General features: G+C 44.1%; 1 protein-coding gene and 1 long non-coding RNA gene across 4 annotated transcripts in view; one reads left to right on the top strand and one right to left on the bottom strand.

Moving 5' to 3' along the window:
• Positions 1-27366, top strand: part of LOC138304303 (uncharacterized) — a 182339-nt gene that overhangs the window by 9252 nt on the left and 145721 nt on the right. The gene's annotated exons all lie outside the window — the stretch shown is intronic.
• The window catches only part of LOC138304302 (serine protease 27-like), a 422171-nt gene that overhangs the window by 386926 nt on the left and 7879 nt on the right, over positions 1-27366 (bottom strand). Inside the window, exon 2 of the mRNA XM_069244254.1 lies at positions 18517-18543. Coding sequence (XP_069100355.1) covers positions 18517-18543 — 27 coding nt within the window. The remainder of the gene's footprint in view (positions 1-18516; positions 18544-27366) is intronic.

Here is a 27366-nt window from a genome sequence, read left to right as displayed (position 1 = left end):
AAATCACCTTTAACTGTTTGGGTTTTTGGTTAGATACTGCTAGTGAGCTGGAACTGTTGGGACTACAGTTGCGACTTGTTGTAGGATAGGCATCGTCACCTACAAACATAAGTACTGTCATCCTTAAACCAGAAGTTTTGCCTAGAGCAAGAGTCCAACTACAACAGTAGTGGACCCAAAACCCCAGACTTTAGATTTCTTCAAGAACCCTTCTGGAACCAAGAGGAACCTCTGCCAAGGAGAAGAGCTGAAGAGATGAAGAGAAGTGCTGCCCCTGCCTGTCACTGTGCTTTATTGGGCTGTCCTACAGCTGCTGCTTCTGCCTGTGAAACAGGACAAAGACTGGACTTTGTTGTGCATTACTGCTTGAGAAGAATCTCCAAGGGCTTGAACTGAGCTTGCTTCCTGTTTTGAAGTCTCAGGGCCATCAAAGACTTCCTCTGCCAGCACCTTGACTTTTTGCTGAGACTCCTGCCCTGGCAAGTGGCGCCCTATCCAGTCCCTGGGTCCTTGAAAGGTGAAATCGGCAAAACAAGAGCTGAAATTCACACACAGAATGCCGTGCGGGGATGTTTTTGACGCACCATCTGCAGTGCTGCTGATAAACGATGTGCAATGAGCTTTGCAGCAAGCATTGACGCTCCACCTGCATCATGGCTGGGAGATAAATGCATAGCGGCTGGAGAAATGACGCAACACCCGCCTGCAGCTGCTGATAATGATGCAAACCACACTCAGCGCCGTTTTCTAACACCGTGCAACAGAATTTCTCACTCGTCGTCCCCGGTCGTCAAAGTCATCATGAACCTACGGGGACCCAAGGTGCCCTGTCTGGAAATCGACGCATCACTCTCTTGTGAGGGAGTAAAAATACGCATCGCCTACCCAACTGGAGAAGAAACGACGCATGGCCTCACTTGTGAGTAAGGAATCGATGCATCGCTGACTTTTCCGGTGCACCCTCGCTCGAGGCTTTATTTTTGATCCAAACCAGGTACTTTGGGTGAAATCAACGCTTCCATTGTTTTCTATGGAGTAAGACTTTTATTCTTTTGAAAATTTATATTTTGACTTGTGTATATTATATTGTTGTCCTTTTGGTCTTGTTTGATTTAGATAAATATTATCTATTTTTGCTAATGGGTGTGGTGTCCATTTTGTAGTGTTTTCACTGTATTACTTAGTGTGTTGTTATTAATAGTTTACACATTTCTTCTGAGATAAGCCTGACTGCTTGTGCCAAGCTAACAAGTGGTTAAGCAGGGGTTATCTAAGTGTTTTTCTCCATTGCCGTGACTAGAGTGAGGGTCCCTGCTTGGACAGAGTGCAAACTGAGTGCCAACCAGAGACTCAGGGCCATATTTATACTTTTTGACGCAAAACTGCGCTAACGCAGTTTTGCGCCAAAAAAATTAGCGCCGGCTAACGCCATTCTGAAGCGCCATGCGGGCGCCGTATTTATTGAATGGCGTTAGCCGGCGTTAGCCGACCGGCGCTGCCAGGAGTGCGTGAAAAAAAACGACGTACACCAGGCAGCGCCGGCGTAGGGAAAAATGGCGTTTGGGCGTCCCAAAATGGGGCAAGTCAGGCTGAGGCAAAGAAATCGTCTTAACCCGATTTGCGCCATTTTTTTGGGGCGCCCAGACGCCATTAACATGACTCCTGTCTTAGCAAAGACAGGAGTCATGCCCGCTTGCCCAATGGCCATGCCCAGGTGACTTATGTCCCCTGGGCATGGTCATTGGGCATAATGGCATGTAGGGGGGCACAAATCAGGCACCCCTATGCCACAAAAAAAAATGTAAAAAAATACTTACCACAACTTACCTTTTCTTCCCTGGGATGGGTCCCTCCATCCTTGGGTGTCCTCCTGGGGTGGGCAAGGGTGGCAGGGGGTGTCCCTGGGGGCAGGGGAGGGCACCTCTGGGCTCATTCTGAGCCCACAGGTCCCTTAACGCCTGCCCTGACCCAGGCGTTAAAAAGAGGCGCAAATGCGGGGTTTTTTGCCCCGCCCACTCCCGGGCGTCATTTTTGCCCGGGAGTATAAATACCATGCACATGCCTGGGAGTCATTTTTTAAGACGGGAACGCCTACCTTGCATCTCATTAACGCAAGGAAGGTGTTCACGCAAAAAAATGACGCTAACTCCATGAACTTTGGCGCTAGACGCGTCTAACGCCAAAGTATAAATATGGAGTTAGTTTTGCGTCTAATTTGCGTCTAAAAAAACGACGCAAATTCGGCGCAAACGGAGTATAAATATGCCCCTCAGTTTCTAACAGACATGATATTTTATTTACTCCTTTTTTAATGGATCTCGGACACTATGGACCTTGATGCCCTAGTTAAGAATAATGGACTTTTATTATCGGAATGTAGGTTCATGGCAAACACATTGCAATCAATCTAATGGAGTCCAGCAATAATGCGACCTGGATAAAAGAAAATGTCTTATTATTGTTTTCAATATTTTAAAGTATATTTGTTTATATCAGGTTTATTTTGTTGGGGGGACCCTTTTTGAGAAGAATAATATTGCTGTGATTAGATAAGATATTTTTTAACTTTGTGAGCTTGTGCGTGAGTGGTTTGATGGTATGAATGATGGGTGGACTCATTAGGGAGCATGAAATTTAGGTCCTACAGTTTAAGAAAACATTATGGACAATGTTATTAAGTATTATTAAGAATATAAGCAAATAAAACAACATTTTGATTATATGAAAGTTGGTTGACATGCAATTTTTTATGATTTATTCTTGACCGTTTTCACTTTTACTATAATGTGGAATTTATTTTTGTGGAACCTATTTTGGAGGTGGGCTATTTGCTTGTTCTTTTGGTTTTAAATATATGTCATTGGGTTAGTAACTGACCTCTGGGGACTCTGAAGAGTTCAGTGATTTCTTCAAAAATAAGAAGAGTCCATCCTGGAAAAGTTCCAATAGTGTGTGTAAAAATGCTTCACTCCAGGAGTACAGCTCAACAGCCCTCAAATAACCCTTGTACTTGGGTAGGTCTATGAGTGGTGAGGCAGGACTGTATGCTGCAACTTGTTTACTTAGTTGTATAGTTCTGCGCATGCACCCGCATGCCACTGTCACAGAGGCAGTGATTTAAATGGGCCGGTAGTGTCCAGTACTGAGTACCAGCACTTTTTTATTTTGAGAGGGAGAGTACCGGCCCATCTCAAGAAAAATGTAATACTTTTAATTGGAGAGTACCGCAGAGTACCTGCACTTCAATGTTTCCATTTCAAGCACTTTACCGAGGGGAATATTGTACTGTTTGAGTTTGCCCGAACCAATAAACCATTTGTCTGCGCCTCAGGTAAAAGCAGATTGTGGTTTCTACAAGTCTTAGACAATAATCTACCAAGCAAGAAACCCATTGTAACTGCACAGCTACATAATATTGTTCGAACAAAGGGGCTCCCAGGCCTGGTCCGTCAAAAGGAAGTTGGAGTTTAGTTTTTGCAATTCTTCGATGACCATTAGCCCAGTTTAGGTCTATTGGCAGGCTATCTAAGTCCTTAAAGCATTTCCTGATAGTGCAAGTGGTATGTTCGTAAAATAGTAGAGTGAAAAAGGGATCATTACCACTTTATACAAGGCTATACGACCCAGGGTAGTCAGTGGAAGCGCTCTCCAAAAGGCAACCAGAAGATACAGTGACGTCATACCTTGATGAAATTACTCTCATATTTATCAATGTCAGAGTGATAAATCTAAACCACAAGGTAACGAAAAGAAGATCCCTCCCTTGGAAGGTGGCTACCTATAAGGTCAATGTCCACCGTTTCTGCACCTGAACGGAGGGAAATCACATGATTTTGCTCAGTTTACCTTGCGCCTCGTCGCCACACTGAACTTGCGCAGAATAATTCTTCTGTCTGGGATGTGGTGTCTCCAACTGTCCAGAAGCATCTGTGAACCAGCCAGCGAGTCAAGTATTTGGGGATTTGAATAGTTGGGATTGTGTAAGGGGGATGAGATCTGTGATCTTTGAAAGATGACATCTAGGACACATTTAAAGCCACAGCCAGTACCCAGGGAATACAGCACTACTGTGCTCGGTAATCAGATAGTTTGGTCAAGGAGCAATCTAGTCGACATTTGGTGCATAGATGTTACCTAATAGCACAATGCTGCCATACAACTGGCCCTTTACCAGTGGGTATGTTCCACCCTTATCCAGAAGTGTTGAGCGTGGTTGGAAGGGGACCCCTGCTTGCATCCACACCAATGCCCCGCTGGCATAAGCCAAGGAGTTTATGGAATACATTTGGCCTCGTCATTGTTTCTGTAACTGCGGGGCCTCTGCTAAGATTATGCGTGTCTCCTAGAGGAAAATGATGTGCGCTTTCAGCCAGTTAACATTAGAGGGAATATAATATTCTTGCTCGCTGTGAGCGTTTTTTAATAGTCCAAGTAAGTAATTTATTATAAATAGTAGTACAATAGTCAAAGCATGCAAGATAGCATGACTCTTGATGCTGTGATCGTTCTATCATGACCCCCTACCTATCATGGTGTCTCCCTCGGTGTGAACTTGTATGTGTCATATGTGCCTGTCTATAGTTCTTCCCCAGGTGTATTTTAACAACATGCATCAATGAAGAACATTAATACGAGGGACCTGCAAGTAACCGCTGCAGGTCCAAACAGTTGAAAATATCGGATCTGGTTTGTGAGGGGAGGCAGTACTCAGAACTAGGCAGGCAACGTGTGGGCGGGGCACACACTCAATATCAACATGCAGTGGGTATTTTGGTATGCAGCCCTGACATGTTGACTAGGCCGCTGTAGGTAAGAGGAGCCAGAGTTGGGCAAAAGGGAAAGATACACTATTCAGTCTGCCAACCAAAGGCTGCCTAATACTTATGACAGGGAGCAACTCATTTAAAAACATAAAGTCCAATATTACCAGGTAAGTGAACACTGAGATAATGAAAATGTGAAAGTGCATTAGAATGAACTAACCCAATCACACGTTCCTGATATTCAAACAATCTATTGTGGGAAAGTGTTATTAGAGAAGCTAGTATGCAGTTTGAAGGGCGACTAAAGCAAACTTCATAGATCCTCGCTGCCAGGGCTGGCGCGAGACATTTTCCTCGTTGGCGGTAGCTGGATGTTTGGGTTCTCAAAGAGTTGCAGCGTTTTTCAAGGCCGCCCTGCGTCCATCCAGTGTTCTAAAGGGGTTGTTCTCTGCTGCACCAGCCTATCCAGTGGTTTTCTTATAAAGCGTTGACAACGACGTTTACTTTGATGTTCCTATTTAGCTTTCCAATCAGTTTTAGTGGCTCAATATTTATTGTTCCACACAGTTTCACACCAAAGTAGGATTTCTGACTGTAGGTGATCTTGAGTTTATCTGGGAATTGAAGAGAATACTGAAGACCAGTTTTGCAGAGATGCCACTTAATCCCCAGTAAAGCTCTTTTTTACTGCACAGCTAGGGTGTAACTCAGCAACACCAACAGTATGTGATTTTCAGGCACCAATGTGGCTATGCTCTTGCTGCGAGAAGGATAGCGTCCCAGTGGCGCTGATCCTGTCGGGGGTGAGCGGGTCAGTACTGGGTGTGCTCTTTGAAGGCAGAGGAGGGTGGAGAGGTACTGGCCCAGTACAAAACCCATAACCCAGTTTTCAAGATCGATCGTATTCTGTTCCAATACACATTCTGGGGGGCCTACAACTGTGCTATAATTTCGCCTGACACAGCCCTTAACCCTGCCTTCCAAGAAATAGTCTCAGACAGTAAGGTTCTCCATCTGCTGCTGTAATTGAGTGGTTTGCAGTCGTAGTTACTGCAGCACATGCGCCACTCATTCAGTTAGTTTCTTATGGTCATCTCGTAACAGCCCAATATTGATTACTACTGCATCAATTTTTGCCTGTAAAGAGGATCTCGATTTCTCAGTTGCATCTAATATGATATCAAGTTTATCAGACATAAGTAGCTCTGACCGGCGGACCTCCCCGCTTGTGGCAAGGTTGGTTGCTGGTTGTTGTGGTTCTTTTTTGCATTCCCAAGCCTGCCTGTGGTGGCTTCAGTGCTCAGGGCCAGTGGCCAGGCTGCCGATCAGTCCTCTAGTTCTCAACAAACTGGCGAGGACACCAAATATAGCAAGTGATAAAAGCAGTTAAACTGGGGCAAAGCACAGGCCCGCTAGTTCGAAGATCACAAACTTAGGATAAGAGCAGAGGGTGAAAACAGCACTTTCAGCCCAGTCTGTTGGTAAAGTCTATGGCAATCAGGCAAGCGCTTCACTAGATAATAATCAGTAATATCGCTCTTAGCCTTATGGCTGGATCACCGCCTGTACCAGTAAAGGATGAGTGCTCCATGTAGGCAGATAAAGCGCTGCCAAGGTGGAATTGAGGAATCTAGGGGTAGTGATGCAGAGCCCAAAAACCTGGCTAATCACAGCCTCTCCCTCTACTTTCTCTCTTTGCTTTCTCTCTATTCTCCCACCTCCTCCCTCTCTTTGTCTCTCTCTTGAAGCCCCCCCTTGTGCCCAGCTGCATCTAACCTCGGGGTAAGTGACAGCGGCACCAGGAATGTTCCTGGCCTCTAAAGCCTCAAGCCAACCAGGGAAATGTCTAGTGGAATAAAAGGGCCTGTCTAGCAGCCACACTGCTCCTTGCTGCCCCCAGGCCCAAGACCCTCAGCAGCCTGCTGGATGATGAGACAAAAAAGAGAGGAGGCAAAAGAGCAGAGCGGAATATAGTGGAGCTTAAAGGCTGAAACAGTACGGTCAGAACCCTTTTCAGAGGGCCACGGGGCACGCAGAGGCTGCTGGTGCCCACTGTGGTGGCTGAAGCCTTTGATTCTTTACGTCCCAGGCCTGGCTCACTATGGGTCCTGAGCAACTGGGCCAAGAACCCCTTCTGTGGTTGACTCTCAGTGGTATCTGTGGTTGAGCAGACAAGGCTCCCTCAGCGGAGTGTAGCTACAGGTCAGTGAACACAACTCATAACTCAAAGTGCAGACAGTATGAACAGTAAACCAATGTCCAGCCAAATACTTGCGTTTAAAAGAAAAGTAGTATTTTATTTCAAAGTCCACACACGCAAAGGAATACAACATTCGGAAGCAAAGACACAATCCCCCTTGAGGTCGGGCACTAGTAGTTGTCAGGCAAATCCCTGTTCCGCCTCCTTTGTCTAATATGTTTAGGGTTATTCCCCATTCACTGGTGACTGCATCAGGGAATGCAAACTATTAGCCTATACTCAAGAGTTCCCTTTTGATTCTTCAGGATTTCAGTTAAAAGTGTCTGTTGTGCCGCAACACCTTCAACAGTGCATACCCCAGGGCCCCAAACGCCTAGTTTCAGTCTTACCCAGTCTGGCAGTATGGCAGTGTTCAGTGGTGCAGTGAGGGCCCTCTCCTCGGCACCCCCCATCTGGATCCTGTATGACGAAGTCAGGCTGCTAGCAGTGGACACGGCAACACCTGGTTGTGCAGGCTGTTCCTGTCGAGCAGTGCTGCTGGTTGGTTTCCATTGATCAGAGCTGCTCCAGCTTGGAAGACACCAAAGATAAGTTGCTTTTCTCCTAACAAAAGGGGCAAGAGTTCTCCAGCTCCTGACTGGAGCTCCGGCAAGCGAGCAACATCAGCGGTGGCTGTCGCAAATCTCAAGGGGAAGGGCAGGTAGAGGGAGATTGAGGGGAGGGAACAGGAGGGTGAAATTAAAAAAGAAAAAAAAAAATTACCTTTCCGGTGCCGGCCGCCTCTCTCCTGTTCCCTTTCAATGGTAGCACTGCTCACATGCTAAATATAGTATGAGAGCAGCACCAGGATTGGTCTGAGCAGCTTGGTCTGCTACTCAGACTCTGCATGGGAGTCTGTGCAGTTTCTCCAACCCGGCTTTGTAACACAGCCGGGTTGGAGAAACCTAAGGGCACATGTGTGTTTGGCTGGCCTAAGACAGCCGGCCAGACACACATGCACACTTAAGTGCACTCTACTCCACCTCCCCTCTCCCCCTCCCATGGTCCAGCCTGCCACCCTACAAATGCTGCTGGCTGAGCCAGCTTCTGAATAATAAAACTATAGTAAACTATTTTTTTGATTTTTCAGCTGCTGGCTTAGCCAGGGGGACAACGCTCCTTAGCCACTGCGACATCCTCAAAGGAACCCTGAGATCCTCAGGTAAGCAGTTAGGTGCAGTTGACAAACTAGACCTGCTGATCAGGGCAGCAATCCTTTTGTCGGGGCCATAACAAGAACATTTAGCCACAGTGATACTGGCAACCCCATTTGCATATAGGTTTGCCACATAGCTCATTATTGAGTGCAATCTTCAGTGCCATCCCCCCCAAACATGTCAGGCAAGAGTCTCATGTTTCAGCCCAAATAAGTTTACAGATGGCCTCTTCTGGAATAAGTGGTCACCACAGCACACTGGTGAAGGCCTGATGCTTCCCCCATGGCACACTTCACATGGTTGAGGTCACAGTAGCCCTCTCCTGGCATACAGGGGTCATCAGACTGTTCCTTGACATGGGAAATGACGTGATCGGTGAACAGCCACTCTCCTCACACCGCGCTCACGGGGTCCCCTCAGCAGGGATCCCCACTGGACCTTGCTCCCTCCAGTGTTCACCTCATCCTCACAGGGCAAAGTGGTCTTGGCAAGAAGGCAGGTGTTAGTGCTCCAGTCCCCAGGGCCGTTGATCTTGTTTTCCTAGGTGATATCCCCTCAACCAGCAGCGAGACTGGCTGGTCTTGGCCCTTAGTCCTCAGGCCCGAGCAGAAGTCTCACAGAGCTTCTCCTTCTCATGTTGCTCTTCTGGCTGCATGGTAGATGACATATTTTAGGGGACTCAAGCCCTTAATAGAGTCCTTTTCCAGACACCAAATATGACTGAAGACCTGTGCCTTTGAAGTTTTATGTGGAGCTTCTGCTTCTTTTGAAGTGGATACTTCTTTTTATTTGTCTTTATGAAAAAGGTCAACCACAGCATGCGTGACTCTGAGGCTGATTGTCCACAAACAAGTTCTTGCAAGTGACTAGAATTTACACTTGGGTGTTAGCCACAGTGATATGTGCATCAAAGAGATAATCCCAGGCCCTCAGTCCTACCCTTTATAATTCTCTTATCAGCCCGATCTCCCTTTCTGAGATGTATCCAGGACCCGTCCTTGCGATCTATCACTGAATCAAAGAGCAGTCTTTGAAATGGAAAGGGAGTCTGTTCTCTCCGGGGTGTCCCCAGCTCCTAGGAATGCAGCAATCCACAAATCTGTCTGAGGGGATTCCTCTCCGCCTCATGTCTTAACCAGTGAGGCACTGTTTTCCCAGAATGGGGCCCAGGGTCCTCCACAGGGCTGGCTCTAGCACTGGTGGCACCCAGTTCGACAACCTTTTTTGGCGCCCATCCCCATGACCTCCTCCTCAGATTCCCCCGCTACCACCCAGCAAAAGTGCCCCTCGTCTCTCCATAGCTCCTCTCACATGCTTTTCATCTGTTTTAAAGCACTGGGAAAGGCTGGCATTACTATTGCACCCAGCTGTCCCCATAGAATACAAATGTGTTCTTTGCAGCAGACATATGCCATACTGCCACTAGACAAAAGTCTGATCTCTCTCTCTCTAGCAGGAACATTAATCACAAGAGTTATCTTTTATTGGTGCCTGAAACCTAGGCAGGTTAGAGTCATTTTTTTTACTCTATCCTGCCTAACGTCATTTTTTGGTGCAAAACCCCCTTCTTCCATCCCGGCAATCCCACAGGACTAACGTATTTTTTTTTACGCTAGCCTACCCTTTGCACCGGCTTGCACCATTCCATAAATATGGTGCCCAGCTGGTGCACAGAAATGGTGCAAGCCGGTGCTAAACTTTTTTGGTGCAAAATTGCTTTAGTGCAGTTTTGCACCAAAAAGTATAAATCAGGGCCTAGTTTTTCCTATACAAACACCCCTCATATGTTTTGGAAGCCCATCACTTAGAGAATGACATTCACTGGGAAGTTATAGATAAAACCAGGTTCAATGGCAGAGTGTCAAAATGGCTTAATTAAGAAGGGAACAATGGTGGGTGTACTGCTTGAAAGCAAATTGAATGAAGAGATCCCTTTACTTTCATCTAGGGGTACAAGGCAGTACAAACAAAGATAACAGTAAATTGGCAAGAAATATTGTAGTGACTAATTTCAGCCCCTTTAGGATTGGCACCATATAATTTCTATTCATTAGAGGGCTGTAACCAGATTGGTTATTTGTTAGTAATAAGGCTATATATTATTTGAGTGTCTTGACTATGGATGAAAACTAATTGAAGAAGGCATTGTCTTATTGTCATTATCTGTATGATTGTCACGTGTAGCATTGTGAGATAGACAAAATTCCTACCACTAAGATGGCCGCCACACGCATTAATACTCAGAGCAACTTACACAAAGAGGTGCTTGAAGTAGATGTGTATGTAGTCGGCTGGAAATAAAAAGGAGACTATCAAATTGAAAGTTTCATTGGTGTAGGGAACACTACGGCAATTTGGAGGTGTTGGTCCATTGGAGCTCTCTATTTCTAGCCTCTATTTTTTGCTGATATGGCTGTTTTTTTAGAACCAGGAACTGTAGTGAATGGACATTTTGTAAAGTTTTTGAGGCATTGGGTCTCACTTGATGGGCTCCCCTTATGCTCTTCAGGAAAGTCGTTTGTGAGAATGACCATAAATACAACAATTTAGAGGGGACAGGCAACAGAAATACTCCTACTGTACTGCAAACTGCTGGCAGTATGCATTCTCTAACAGGCCACACTAGATGTTTTTACTTGGTGAAATGGATGATGAGAAATGTGAACTGAACCTATCTATGTAATATTCACTACGGCACTGGGAGTAAAGGGTGTTTTTTTAATATGCCTGACCAAAAAAGTTTGTGTTTTGAGTTTCTGTTATATAATTTCATTTACAGAGTAATGATATGGACACAGGCGTATATGACACAAATAGATCACTGTTTATCCTGCATACGACAGACTAGTCTCTAATAAGGTGCTACATTTTAGAACCAGAGACTCCATATCCTGATGAAGGCCGCTGATCCATTGGACATCTGTAAGTCAGCAGAAACATGTTGACAGTAGCATAGGGTGATAGGGTAATTGGTATCCCTTTATATCATCCACCCTTGATTTTAATCCTATCAGAATAGCCAATAATAAAATTGATTAAATATAGTTCTAGATAGTTTTAACAGCTCACCTATTTTTACCTCTGGTTTGATTGTTTGGAGTACACACTCCACAATTTAAAAAAAAACTTCACTCCCACTTATAGCGGTAGAGTCCACCTTGGACTCAACAGTGTCCAAAATGTGGGAAACCCAATGATGAAGAATGCCACATTTGTGTGAGAGAGGGCCTTGAAATTCTCAGAGATAACTCTGCCTGAGAAGGACAAAAAAGAGACCAAAAAACAGAGCCAGATCTTTTTGATGTGTGTGTGTGTAAATTTAGTGGGAGGACGAAGGATTAGGTATATACCGCTCACCCCACCTTTGTGTATGAGGTGTCCCTTTAATGCTCAGAAAGTGCACTCAGGGGAGGTTGTGATCACTAGCCAAAACCTACCAGTTTCCCTCCAACCTGACAACAACTTTCAGTGTAGTGTGGCTTCTAACTATCCCAGAGTTTTCTATTCTGCCTACTCCCAAGATGTCCGGGCTGTGTCTTGGTGGGTGGAGCTTGGTAGCCGCTCGGTAGCCTGCCCTAAAAGTGTGGCTACACATCCATGGAAAAAAGCAGTTTAGCCAGTGTGTGTCCCTCTCTGCCCCTGATGCTAACTAGTCTACCCGAACAATAGAACAGTCTCTCTCTAGTTTGTTCACCTTTTGCCCATCAAAGGCCTCTTCCCCTTAGAAGCACACCATTTGAGCCAACACCCCATGTAGTGGCAAACTGGAAAACATGTTTTACTTCCTCATACTTATGGTGTCACAACTAGTGCTGCAGTCCACAAGTCACTCTTTACCTTACCGGCCCTAGGTACCCGTGGTATTAAATATATCAGGGACTTACAAGTAAGTTAAGCCATGCCAATTGGTATAAACTAATCAACCATGTACCCTTTCAAAGATAAAACCACATGCACTAAGTCCTAATTAGTAGGGCTCGAGGCATTTCAGAGCCATTACACCCATGTGTAGTAGTCAAAATGGGATCAGAAAGATGTGTGAAACCAAGTACACAGCTCCCCCAGCCCTGTACCTCTAGGCAGACTGTCCGTTCCTAGGAGTATCACAGGGTGTTTACCCCACTAAACTGCCCCCAAAGTAAGTGGAATACCCACTAGATTGCAGGAACAATGTGTGGGTGAGCAGACCCCTAGTGGTACAAGACCTGACTCCACCTACAAAACAGTATTTTCCTTCTTTGAAAGTGGCAGATTGGGGTGTTGCCCCAGATCACCCCCAATCTTGGTAGGGTGAGTCCACATTTTGTAACCTAGAATGCCCTGCATCTATAAGTAGGAGAACAATATAATTAATGGCCAACAGCCTTGCCCATCCACCTGCTGTCTAGTGACTGTATTTGGAGGGAAACAAAAAAGTGGTCAGTGGATTGCTTGAAATAAACTCTGTCACTGGTAATTACACTGAGCCGCAATCTAGTACACTGTTTTTTGCCAACAATGCCACCTCAGAGCAAGAAAACAAGCACTTTATTATTTTCCTCACTGCAACACCTTAAGTGGGATGGGTATATCCAGATGTGGGTCCCCTGCTCACTCTACCATTGGAACCAAGCTGCACCTGACCAACAAGGCCTAAATAGGTCCAAGGTTCGGAGGGGACCTGGCCTGGCTGTTCCATCTGGACTGTTTGTTCCACATGGAGCAGGACCAAGGCTGATTTGCATATGACCAATTCCTCTCAGATGTGACATGGTGTGCAAAATAACGATAGATAGGGCTGTGGCTTTGAGTGATTACCAGTGTCTGAGATTAATTCTAACATTACATCCCTCACTTTTATTGGTTTCATTTCCTTAGTCCCTGTATATTTCCAATGAGCTTATGAGATGAGTTTGGGAAATTCTTGCATTCAGCCAGAAGCAGTGTGCCTTTTTTCTTCTACATTGGTCCATGCGCTGTAGAGGCTCTCAGCCAACTATTTTTTAATACGAATTTCTCAAAATCTCTGACATTCTGCTTTCCGACACTTCTCTTGATGTAAGCACTACCCTACAAGTATGGGAAGTCCACTCATACTGGACATGAACAAGTCAAAACCAAGTTATTACTACTATGAATTGCAAATTTTGAAATCATTCCTTGCTGCTAATCAATTTTCAGGGGATAAATCAACTCCACTTAGCAGGTGGAGTCTGGATTACTCAAGATTTTCCTCCAGTGCTAACCGGGACTGGTGATTGGGAAGCACCTTGACATTAAGCATTAAAATTACAAAGAATGTTGTACACTGCTTAACCTCCAACAGGTAGGCAACCACCATCAAAAAGTATGCTTCTAAGAACCAACTCAACAACAGTTTCTTTGTTGACTGCCAATGAAAAAAATAGATAACCCATTCCACAGGTAGTTCTTGTATGACTTTGAAGTAATGTTTAGTTACTTACCTGTAACCTTCATTACCCCGATTAAGGATCCTCTTTGTCCCAGTCCTCTTTAGTAATGACTAGGATGAGGAGGATCACATGAGAGGGTATTGTTTGGTTACTTACTGGTAATCATTATTACCCCGATTATGGATCCTCCTCATCCCAGTCATTACTAAAGAGGACTGGGACAAAGAGGATCGCATGAGGGGGTAATGCAGATCTCTGCAGCGTATGCGATAACCCAATAAGCTGACTTAAGGGGATTTGGTATTGCAAACGCACACATACAGATACTTGCCCTTGTGACTAGAGTAGGTCAGTAGGAAATATTTGATGCACTCACATCACCTAGACTTTCCAGTTTTAAGAATTTTCCGCGAAGAGAACAGAGACAGGGTGGAGTTGTAATCTGCAGACTCTCCTTGTCAGTGTTGCAACTGAGGAGAAAGGTGGATTTTTAATGACAATAATGCAACTTTGCAAAATATTAGAACTTTTGGAACAACCGGCCTGGATTTTAAATGCAAGCTATAAAAACTACAACGTAATAGTTTCTAAAACATTCTGAATAGTTGAATCCCCTCTATTTTGTAAATTTAAATATTCAAGTCCGTCAAAATATTCTGCTTGGGAGCTTCATGTGAAAATAAACCCTGACCAAAAGAATAGACAAACCATGCTGGAGGCCTAGCTTTTTATTAAAGGAATGTAGGAAAGTGCCAGTTTTGTATGGTCTGTTCACCCCACACACTTTTGCTCCAGTGCTGATGGGTATGACTCTGAAAGTGCACTGGAGCCCGCAACCAGGCCCCAGTGCTCTCTCCCCAAAACTGATATGTGTGAATTGGTAACCCCAATTAGCAAGGACTTTACCCCCTTATAAGTCCCTAGTACATAGCACAAGTGGTATCCAGGGCATGGGTGATAAAGGGATCATCAGGGCCTCAAGCACTCTTTGTGCCATCCTGCACGACCCATGTACACTACTGACAGCAGTCCTGCCATTACAGACTTGCAGATTGCAGGAGCAGTGCAAACTGCTAGAACTTGACTTTGCCCTCACCATGTGTGGCAAAGTTAAAGCACTATCTTTAATATATGTCAAGCACCCCGAAGGAAGGCCTCCTCAGCCCAGAGGGGAGGGTGAATTACATTGAGTGAGGCCACATAAGTTCAAACTTACATTTCCCTATAGCACCGTTTACCATTAAAGCATACTATAAGTGAAAGAAGGTCCATAGGATATCATGGGCAAATACCAGGTGCGCTCGAGGTTGCCGGCTCCATTATGGTACCCCCTAAATATGTCGTGCTTGGTATCAAAGAACTTGCTTCATCACCCCAACACAATTCTGATGCCAAGGATGATGGGGCATGCAGCCAGGTGGCTACCATAGAGGTTGCTCACCTGGTTGTCTCAGCCTTCCTGTACTCTGGATGGCAGGCCTTGCTTGCTGTTGCCAAAACAGGATTCTGACCTCCTGCAAGTTAGTGTGAACACTCCCAGGAGTCAGGAACAAAGGTGTGGGCAGGAAAGAGGTCACACCTCCTCCCTCCCATGATGGCTAGTAAGTGACCCATCAAGACCGTGACCTTTAAAGGCTACACCACCTCTGATATGCATCAGGGCTGCCTCCCAATGGAAAACAGCCCTCCACCTGCCCCATGTAAAATTTCTCTTGGACAGGCAGGAAATTCTGTATGCAGGAGGTGTACACCCCAAGAGTGATAGCAACACCTCTAGGGTGGGCTGCTTGGACTGTACAGCTAAGGAAGACCTCTGTTATCTTGAAAAGTGGTGGAAGTCACAGATTCTAAGTCAAAAAGGTGACCCACAACCCTGATGTGGTCACCTCAGGGACGGATTCACGGGTGGGGCTAGTAGCCCATTGGTCACCTGCACCTACACCCCAACCCCCATAAATCTTGGATTTAAGGGACACCCCGACACCAGAATCTCAGTTCTGAATCAACTCAAAGAGGACAAACTGGAGACCCACATCCTCAACAACAAAACCTGCATAAAGAAGAAGAGGGATACCCTGTCCCTGTGGCAACGTTTCTAGAACTGCCTGATCGAGATTCGTCCTAGGCTAAATCTCAGTTCCCCCAGACAGAGCGACCCGTGTGGAAACCTGAAGCATACTCGGACTCCCCTGGACTGGTGGCACTAGCCCCCTGCAAACTGCAGGTAAAACAATGCTCCAAAACCAAAGAATCACTGGCCATCAGGCCCTCCAAGGGATCACCCAAATCCACATGGTGTAGTGCAGCCTTCCACGAGGTTTCAGGCTGCTACTGTGTTCCTGTGAACCTCTGAACATCAAATTATCTTTCTGTTGTGCTTACGCTGCCAAGGCTTTTTGGTCACCAGTCCGGCAATTGACCCCCACAATCAGCCCTGCACCTATAGAGAACTTCACCCAGCCTGCATCTGGCATCAGCAGCGGCCTCACTGCTGTGTTTTTGCATCTTGTTTCCCGCAGCATTGTGTAAGTGGTAAAAGTAGCTCTTCTGTGGCTCCAGTTCTGTCCCAAGGACAGCCAGGACAACTCTGCACCCGGGCTCCACAGACCAGGTAAACTTGAACTGACGATTGTGGCTTGGTGCCCAGGACCGCATCACTTTTGACCTCTGTGGGTTCCACGCAACTAAACCTGCAAGTGACCAATTGTCACTATCACTTTTTCCCATTGACCACAATACTAAAGGTCTGCAGTATTGAATTGCTGTGATTTATGTTTTCTCCTAAAATCCACAACTCCGGTTATATGTTTCTGATCAAGTTTGTTTTGGTATCTAAATTAATATAAAAGCCTGCTTTATTTTTATTAAATGGTGTTGGATTTCCTTCGAGCTGTGTCAAGTACTTATGGTCCATGTTGGTACACTGAAATGCTTAACATATGTTCATTCAGTAAAGCCTGACTCGTGTTTGCCACTCTACCAGGACTGTGCAAAGGATTTATTAGTGTGAATCCAAGGACCATCTTTGAGGTTCGTGATAGAATTGCACAGTGAATCCTAACCAGCATCAGTATATAGTTCTCCACTTTCCTACAAATAAGTTTCTAGTAAATGTTGGGCAACTTTGTGCGTGGCAACCATTGTTTTAATTAGAAAATCCCAAAATGCTGAAACAACTTGAGCTAAAACAATATGAAAGCAGAGAGTAGGACCCTCTTTCTGAACAGACTGCACTTGTGAAAGAAAGCAGGTTGTCACCTCAAAGAATATTAATATGAAATATGACGTTTATATTGTAAGTGGTGAACTTGAAAGGTATACACAGAAAAATAATGCATAGCACACAAATTTAGCAAAATGCCAGCATTTTCATTGCCTGTTTAAAAAACCCTACATACTCGCAAAACTTACCCTGCGAACCAAAAAGCAATGTATCCAACAACATGATATCATGATTGCAAACTAAGACAAATGAGCAAGCAAGGACAATTAGTTCATATCACAGTGTATATATGGAAGGCTAAGACATGTAAGACATGCAAACAGCACTCACTTCCGAAACAAAAACGCTATAAATTAGCAATAAAAAGTCCTTATAAATACATCATAGAACACATACTTGCTCTCAATTGAAAGCTATACTCATGTGACATTTGTAATCTAACAAAAGAACTACTGGATACCCCATCACCAATTGGGACAAAGTAATCGTTACTGAAAATGCCTTGGTCTTGTTCTGTAGTTTTGCAAAAAAAAAAGCATGAAGGCCAATGGCCGTAGGGTGGCCCACCTAACCCTACCTATTCTCTGTACTTCCTATTGTACTTTTTGGAAGAATTGATGGCATGAGAACTTCCTAACAACAAACCTGTCTGTAGACATATCTGGAAAAAAAAAATCAAAGCATAGCAAAGAGTGCCAAGGTCAAAACGTTGTAGTCCAGATTATGTCCTTTAGAGGACCCATGCATTTGATTCATATGCTACTATAGTGCACACCAGTAAAGAAGTACTCACTCAGTGCTTCAGTAATGCTTGTTATAGTTCTTGGAAGACTGCAATTCCTGTTTAAAAATCTGAATTTAACATTTGTACTACGGTCTAGTTTTGACATCTCTACTTATCTACAATAAGAAAAGAGTCACAACTATACTGTAATATTTTATTGCAGTTTAGTTCTGAACATACATTAACTTCAGCCAGAGGCTACAGTTTATGTAAAAAGGAGTTCCTTGAGGAGACAGGCCATTGGAAACCACTTAAATTGAAAGCAACCGTAATCCTCCACTCCGCTTCCTCGATTTACAGCAATTGACTCAAATTCTGACATTTATGTTAATTAATTCATTTACTGCACTATGTGAGTTCAATGGATGGATTTATATCCAATGTAACATGACTTAACATTGCAAAATTAACATAATTGCACATTATTAGGTCTTCGAATTCACAAAGCAAATTACTCAAAAATGATGCAAATATATGTATAAACCAAATTACATGCTCCATATTGGTGGGTTTCTTTTTCCACTTGCATTTTACATTACTACAACGAAAGGCAAAGCTTTTATCAGAATGGGCAAGAAGCCAAAAGTTCAAAAGAGGATGGAGGGGTGTTGAAAAAGTCATGCATTATCAGCAATAATATATGCCCACCAAAGGCACTGTAAGTCACCCTGAAGTTCTACAACCTTGTAAAGGGACTCAACTTCTCTATAGTCATGTTTCTGCTAGGACACTTGTGAAATCCTTAACACAGATGATAATGAGTACCTTATCCAACAAATACTTCTAATCACCCAAATTACCTAAATTAATTGTCATAATTTCATCAACTAGTGCTGGGTTGAACCCTTGGCCTGCACACGGATTCCACTATAAGGCTGGGTGGCCATCTATCAACAATTAAGCAATGAAACAAAGGGTAATGGGATCTTCAAAAATAAGCTTAATTGGGCATCTCACCTTGTGCAGCGGCCATTCCAAAGAACCCTGGAAAAGAAAGAAAGTGGACAAAGTCAAAACACTGTGAGAACACCAGTGGCTTAAGACCAGGTCAAAGTGATCAAGTTGATGGAAAATTTTGGATGAAGAGAATTGGAAACTGATGTCCTTCACAACTGTGTGAGGAAGGTCGTGCTGAACATCAAATTAGGCTGAACCAGGTATGTAGCTTTAAATAGTACAGCAGGTGCAGTGGCACCAGGGCCCAGAAGTGTGAGGGGCCCACTTCACCCCAATTCATGAACATGTTTTATTATCAAAACCTGTTTTGGGGGTTCAGAAGGTGGTCACGTTTTCCCTGCCCAAAACTATCGATCCTGACCCTGGAAGGATTTCAAGAAACAGTAATCAATAAGGTTGTTTATTTTTGTTAAATAGTTTAGCTCAACCCTCATTTAGAACAAAATGGACTGTGCTTCCTTCTCATTGGTAGCGAAGGGTGTTGCTAGTTGGGTGCACAGGGGATTAGAATGACTGCAGAGCCAGCTAGAATAAGGGCATTTCACTCAGTCTTTACACTTTAGATGCTGTCAGCCTGCAACTCAATGGGCCTGGAAGAGTAAGTGAAATCATGGTGAGCTTTTCAAAGAACTTGTCCATTTTTGCCATTACTATGAATTGATGCAACAAAGAAAACAGATATTTTTTGTTTCTATTTACATGTATAATCATGAAACACACATTAGACTTCCCATCATGTGATCTAACGTAAGAGGTTCCTGACCAAGCTCAATGTAAGAGAATGAAACCACACACATCATCACGTAATAATTACTTTTAAGATGCGAGTGCCACCCACCATTACACCTCATTGAATTGGGACGTACTGGCAAAGAGTGGTACCTGCTGTAGGAGTGGGTGACCCCTCCCTCCTAACTTTGTTAGTCATGAACCTTCCTCAAAAATAACTATGGAAAGCAGTAAAAGACAATGAGTAACCGAGATCACACAAGTGTGAGGCACAGAGCCGCATTTGTCCTTTGTTCTGGAACAGGCATCAGGTTCCGGACGGTCTCCAGAGTCCGGTAGGGACTGTTGCCTCGATAACAGTAGCCCTAGATTTCAACCGAGGAATTGCTTTAGAGTTAGAGCGCCTGGTACAACAATCTTTTTTAGCGCCACTTTGTCCCACATTTCCCCAATTACATCGTTCTCCACAAATTCCCTCACTAACAATGCGAATCATCTCTCCAAAGCCCCTCCCTGCATTTCTTTTGTTTTACAGCACTACTCATACTGACCCTAGTGTGTCAGAACACCTTACATCACACAGGTTGTACAGAGACAACAAATCTTACCTGTGTAAATCAATCAATAGGAAATGTTACACAATGGGGATTGCCATTCTGTGATCAGCACACACACACGTTCATTGCAGCAGGCATATTAAGTCCAATAGACAAAACGTAGCTCTGTCTCCAGTAGAAACATTGATCACCTGCATTATCTTGCCATTTTTATTGTTACCATGGTCTGTTCTAAAGAAATAAAATTCTGGCTAGCAGCAGGAATTTTATTTATGCCTTAGACTTGTTGCATTTAAACTACCACCTTGTTTTTTCACTTTTTCCATTGCAGTTAAAAAAACAGCCTTAAGCAAGCAACTTGGTCCTTAAGCTTGCGTTTCCTATGATAAATAAATAAATTTAAATTAAAATTATTGTTGCCTGAAAAGTGACGGACGTGCAAGCAAACCGCAGTTTTCTTTTTAAAACCAAAAGTTGTTTCTAAACACAGCCCCTCTCCTCGGACAGCACCTGGTGGGGCTGCACTGGTCGCACCTCCTAAAGCCGACTCTGCTCTCCTTCCATCCCTGATCCCTCGCAGTGGCTGGACAGGCCTCTGGGGGCCAACAGCCCTCACAGTGAAGAGTTAGTGCAGGGTCTGTTTGGCGGGACTTGTTGAGTGATGCAGCACTGGGTTTCAAAATGTAATATCTCTTTTCCCTCAGTTCCATGAGCTCCCAGCTCTGCTAGGGCAGGCTTCTAGCTCTGGCAGCCCCCATATCTCTGTGTCACAGAATAGGATTAGTAAATAACAGCGCCACTATGTTTTTATTCTTCTCTTCCTGCTTCTGGGACAAAAACAGAGGGACATTGTCTGCATTTCGTAGTCTTCTTTTTATAAGACCCGTGGCTGGTAAGGCTCATGATTAAGTAAGAATGTTTTCAATGCCTTTGGTTTCAGGACTATTTTCTGGGGGGGGCAGCATGTCCTGAGGACTTTTCATAAAAGGCACAGGCACCAAATGTACATATTAAATAGTTCTATTGGCTAGGACAAAAAGGACATCCTCCGGAGTTTTATAGTTCAGTAAACTGGTTAAGCAAAAATCGAACACCATCTTAGGTCTGGATTATTAGTGGGTCGGTGTTTTCACATGCCACTGTAAATTCCTATTTTCACTTTAGTCAGAATTACAAAGTAGAGGCTATAAACCACACTCTATAAATAATGTACCCCAGGGTATTGTTCCTCATCTGGTGCATTAAACAAAAACCTGAATTCTGACACGTGGAATCAGGGCTTAAGGTGGACTGTATTTAGATCAGGATTTTAACGATTTACGCAACCAACGAATAGTGCTAGAAATAATATTTTCCCCTGAAAATGCAGAATCCAGATGGTTCAGTTTGGGTGGGACTGTAGGTCAGAATATAAATACCAAAAATTCCTTTTGCCACATGTATACTGGCATAAGTCTGATTTGCAAATATGTCTCTCTATTGGGTACGCGTTTTCTATTATTAACTCCAAATTGGCGATATTTTTGTAAACACTATTTAGGACACTATGGCCCATATTTATACTTTTTTTATTGCCGTATTTACATCATTTTTTGACGCAAAAGCGGCGCAAACTTACAAAATACCATTGTATTCTGTAAGTTTGCGCCACTTTGGGGTCTAAACATGACGCAAATGTGGTGCAAAAAAAGTATAAATATGGGCCTATATTTTTGCTAAATTATATTTAGACCATGTTATGCTGTGGAAAGGTCAGGTAAGTTCAAATTTCATCCGAACTGATACAATATACAGGTGGTAGTTACCATGCTTACATTTTCTGGTTAAACGCAAACAATATGTCCATAGTAACCCAACAGTTTATATTTCATATCTCATACCAGTGCTAGTGATAGACACATATGCACTGGACATTTTGGGGGTCATTTCAACTTTGGTGAACAGGAAAGCCTATCTGCCAAACTCCCGACAGGGTGACCCCCGCCTACACATCGACCTCCCCACCGGAGTCATTATGAGTTTCCTGTTAGGTCAGCAGACAGAACCCTGAGTTTCCACCTGACAGCCTAGCGGGAAACAGGCTATAACATTGTCTCCTGCTCATAATCGAGCCGACGGCAATGCAGGGTGTACTAGTACCCTCACAATGTTCACTGTCTGCCAAGCAGACAGTGAACATTGCAATGGTGCTAGGAAGGGGCGGTTCTGCACTGACCAAGGCACTGCCCATGCCAAGTGCATGGGCAGTGCAGTGGCCCCCCTGTGGCCCCCGTGGCCCCTCTGTGGCCCCTGCACTTGTTCTCTACCAGCCTTTTCATGGTGGTGTTCCTGCCATTAAAAGGCTGGCAATGAACAAGGTAGTAATCCGCAGGGCAGCACTGCTTGCAGTGCTGCCCCAGTGGATTAAGATCTCTGCCACCTCCAGGCTGCCGGGAACAATGATCTTGCCAGAGCTGGAGGTTCCCTAGCAGTCCAACCACCAGGGTTTTAATGTGGTGATCGGAACGCTGCATCCGTGGCGGTCCTGACCGCCACCATGAGTGTGGCATTCCTAAGACCGCCACAATCGTGAGGACCCCTAATGAACTTTTTTATTTTTTTGCCATTTGTTTTATTCGTTTTCATCACCATATCTTGTACAACATTTTTCCACTATGGTCATAATCTAGTAGAATATGAAAGTGTCGTAGAACTGAAACTCTTCCAACCTGTCCCCAAACTTCTCATATGAACAGGTGCATTCACTATGTCTGATCAATGGATCTGATTTACCAAGGAACAGAGGTAACTTGCCGTATCTATATTTGTGTTAAACTCTATGGACTATCCTCACCACTCCTCTTGGGGACTGTACTTATTTCCATTTTTCGAACCTTGAAGTTCCCTATTATATCCTAATTTTATTCTATTTTTTGACCAACTGAAGAATGCCAGATCTTGGTTGGGAGGAGCATACATATTCTAGGGTAAAGAAGTAGCATATCAAAAGCGTGCTTTTTGTGGAGAATTCATATTCACTTTTAAATTGAGCTTACCAGACTTGCAAAGGACATATTGTGGGCTTACCATGAACAAAGAGTGGATTTCAGCCTGCTCATTGCTTATCATTTGTTGGCTTTACTGCCACACTCATTTGCCTGCTTCTTATTCAAGGGCTTGCCTTGGTCATTTTCTGTCTGTTCCTTTCTTGGAGGATAGCCAAATATTGCCTTGTTTCACTGCTCACGTTTAGGAAACTGTGAGAAATTGGGTTGTTGGTTGACTGGGATGTGACGCCTGGGTAAACCACAAAAAGTCACTAATTTAACATGTGCTTAACCCTGGTTAGCTTGGCACAAAAAGAAGCCAGGCTAAAGCTTAAAGGCAATGTGTTAACTATTTATGCATTACACAAACAGCAACGCCGTAACAACACAACACAATACAAATCCCAAACTAATTTATCCAATTTTAATTTATCAATTAGTAGAAACAGAGTTCTGAATTTTTTAAATTTAAGGGTCAAAATAACAAGTACTCCATTTTTGAAAATGCCTACCTGGGGACCTTTAGCACCACAATCAAGGGTTCAGGAATGGACGGAGACCTCTTGAGGGTTCAAGACTCACTCAGGCTGGACCCAGGTGCAGTTTTAAGATGGTGGGAGCCTGTTATGTCCCTGTGCCTCAAAACAGGAGACCAGCTAAAGTAACCCTTGGAGTCACTCCAGAGTGCAGGTGGTGATGCAGGGCTCTGCAGCAGGGCTGGCCTCTGAAAGTTCCAAGCAGACTCCAGGTACAGCAGCAGTCTGAGAGAGTGCACAGCAGGTCACAGCAGCAGGCATTCCTCTGAGAATCCTTCTGCAGGTCCAGTAGTGAACTGAGGAGTAGGTCTGAGACCCCTATTTTTATATTCTGGGGCTCTGCTCCTAGAAGTTGGGTGATATCCAGAAAGGTTGTCTGAAGTTCCAGGAATTTCCAGCCTCCCCTGCCCTGCCCTCCCCTGCCCCAGCTCCTAGCTGGCTGCATTGACAATACAGGGTCGTAAAGCCTATTGTGTGATGGCAGAGCCCAGCCCATTCAGTTGCGAGTGGCGCTGTGCTTAGTTCCCCCTCACAATCAAGTCGGTTAATGGCCATTCAGTCTCTGCTTATCCCCCTATTGTGTGACTGTCTGAGGTGAATTCACAAAGTCCCAACTGTCAGTTAACCCAGTCAGATGACCTAAGACAGGCTATAGGCACAGAGGTCTAAGTGCAGGAAAATGCCAACTTTTTATATGTGGCATTTTCAAATTTGTGATGATAAATCTGACTTTACCATTAAAGAGCTGTTCATCATTACAAGTTCATAGGTACCAAACAATATATATCTACCACCTCTGGTTTAGGAATTACAACTTATTAATTTTAATAAGAAATCCCCAATGTTACCCTATGGAGGGGTAAGCTTCTCATAAAACAAATTCAGGAGTTTTCCACTACTAGACCAGGTAAAACTAAAAAGTACATGTCCTTCCTTTTCATTACACAGCTCCATGCCATATGGGCTACCTAGTGCCTACCTTATGGGTAACGTATATGTAATAAAAGGGACGTTTAAGGCTGGACAAGAGGTTTTAAATGCCAAGTAAATATGGCAGTTGGACACTGCCTTCCGGCTGTAATAGTAGGCCTGGGACAAGTTTCAAGGTGCTACTTAAGTGGGTTGCACAATAGGTGCTGCAGACCCACTGGTAGTATTTAATTTACAGGCCCTTGGTATATGGTATAACACTCTACAAGGGACTTACATGTAAATTAAATCTGCCAATCAGGTATATGCCAATCAAACCATATTTAGGGTGGTGAGCACATGCACTTTAGCACTGGCTAGCAGTGGTAAAGTGCACAAAGTCCTAAGGCCAACAAGAATAAATCCAGCAAACAGTAGGAGGAAGAAGGCCAAAAGGTTTGGGGGTGACCCTGTAGAGAGGGCCGTTTCCAACAGGAAATAATTTTTTTCTTTTGTTCTAGCACTCCATTGGAGCCATGTGCTTTCTTGCTCTCTCCAGTGTGGTTTTCCCCTCACTCATTCCCCCATACTCTCAGGTTTGCTACCCCCAGGTTCATACAGCCTCCAGACATCTACTCCTGCTAATGCTCAACACTTAACTTCCTGATTTGTGAGGGAGCATAACATTTGCCCTGACCTGTGAATGCTGCCCAGCAACCTAATGAGTCAGCTGCACACCCCTCTTACTGTTTGTAGAGAGAGTCAGTGGTGCATCATTTGCTCTGTATTCTTGGAAAGTAATAAGATCAGCTCGGTTGAGATCACGTTGTATCACATGGATAGAACAACATGAGAGGCAAGTTAGGAAATCCCTCAATCTTGTTAATTTTGTTAGAAAATATGTGTGTATCTTTTACCAACCCTGCTTCATGAACCTTTTCCCCCAATGAGGGGTAATTAAGGATGGTGGCCTGCTGGAGATAGCTTAGGTGTCTGGTGAGTTGGTGAAAGTGTCCTGCATTGTGTAGGGCTTAGTATGTGTGTGTGTGTGAGAAATTTGAATTGGCTGCACTTGTGAATGAGGATCCTGTGAAGCTTCCTGAGGTCTATTGGGATGTGGGTGTGATGTGGGAGGGTGAGTATGAGTCTTGCAGCCGCGTTCTGGGTAGTCTGGAGTCTGTGCAGGAGTCACCTGGAGATTCCGGCAAAGAGTGTTGCCATAGTCCAGCCTGCTGATGATAAGTGCTTAAGTTACGCTTCATCTGGTGTTCTGAGACAACCATTTGAAGATCTTTTGCAGCATGCATAGGATGTGGAAGCAGGAAATGCACACTGCGTTGACTTGAGCTCTCATTTTGAGCTTGTTATTTAGGAGTATCCCTAGATAAGAGTAGAGCTAAAAGTCCCAGGGCACAAATATGTGAAACTCACATTTGAGATTGTGTTTTTTTCTCGTATGTGTTTGCTGACAGCTTTTTACTGCTTGGTTACTGTTTTCTGTTTGCACGAAGGCATGGGAAAGACAGGTTGTACAATGATTTCTGCCAAGCGCAAAACTAAAACAGTGGAAAATAAGACAAGATAAAAATAAAACATGCAGATCAAAGTGCAAGGTACTTCCTGTTGTGCCCATTATGAAATGTAATTTTCCATTTAATTTGTGTTGGTTGTATGGATAACAGAAATAATGCATTTATTTCAGATACAATTTTTGATGACTCAAAAGCAATGAAATCTACCAACGTATGTAATTAACACAGGGCAATAACAGGCTGTGTTGCAACAGAGCATGTGGTAAACTATAAAACAGGGCAAAACTATTACCGTTCCACATGCACTAAAAACTAAAGCACACATGACCGCCTGAAGCAAGCTGATTCAGGCTGCACTCATAAATTGGACCACATGTTGGACCTGGGCTTTTACTTCAAGCTCAGATCTGTGCACATGATGAATGCTCTACCTGCTTCTTATGACAGCCTCGACCCAGACCTGCTGCAGGTGTTCCTAAAACTACATCTATAAGCTCAAGCGAACTCCCACACGGCTACCCTACACTTTAAAAAGTATTCCTGCCAGCAATTAGCTTTGGAAGAGAGCCAATAGTCCATGTCGTATGACCTGGAGCTTGCGAAACTATCAGAGTCATGGAATTGCCTGTGCTCACCTACCCACTCATAGCTTTATTTAATTTATTGCTTTAAAGCGTAAACAATTAAAAGAGAAAGAAGACTGAAAGAGCATGTACAACTAACAATAATGGCATACACAGAACAAAACATAATACAATATATATAAAATCTAAAGTGAACCCCAAAGCCCAACACAAATTAAAATTAAATAGACACCCAAATACAAAGTGGCTAAGATTATTAGCGAAGTCAACAGGTACAGACGACAATTCAACCAAACTCTCACGGCATACCGAACATCCCACAAGACCTACAAAGAAAGGTAATGACATTCACTAACAGATTCTCACACCTGGAAACTAAACAAAAATCTCCTTGATGAAGGTCTTCGGTTTGCTGAGAGTTCACCTCACCTATGAACCTCAGGCCCAGACTTAAGAGGGCTTTGCGCCATCCTAATGACACATTAGCATCATTTTTTTTACACTAATGTGGCGTTAGATGGCCAAAAACGTTGCACCATACTTACAAAGTGGCGCAATGCTTGCATTGAGCCACTTTGTAACCCCTTAAGCCACATTATGCCTGCGCCAGGCATATTGCATGCAAGGGGGGCATTCCCACATTAGGGGGGGCCATTGTTTTCAATTGGCCTCTGGGTGCTTTGCAGGATTAGCGTCAACATTTTTTACACTAATCCTGCAAAGTGCCGAACTAGCATCAAAAATGATGACGCTAGTTCCCTAACTACTGCCATGGTGTGCCATATATTAAATACAGTGCACACATGGTGTGTTAGGGGGCACTAAAGGGCGCAAGAAAAATGGCGCTGCACTAGGTGCAGCGCCACTTTGCATAAATCTGCCCCTTAGATTCGACTTGCTGCACACCCCAGCTGCCGAAGACAAACGTGTCCAGCATGTCATTTTGCAGATTTAAAATATCGGAAATAAAGTACAAA

Source organism: Pleurodeles waltl, chromosome 7 (genome assembly GCF_031143425.1).
Source record: "Pleurodeles waltl isolate 20211129_DDA chromosome 7, aPleWal1.hap1.20221129, whole genome shotgun sequence".
NCBI lineage: Eukaryota > Metazoa > Chordata > Amphibia > Caudata > Salamandridae > Pleurodeles > Pleurodeles waltl.
This window is presented reverse-complemented; position numbering and strand designations above follow the sequence as displayed.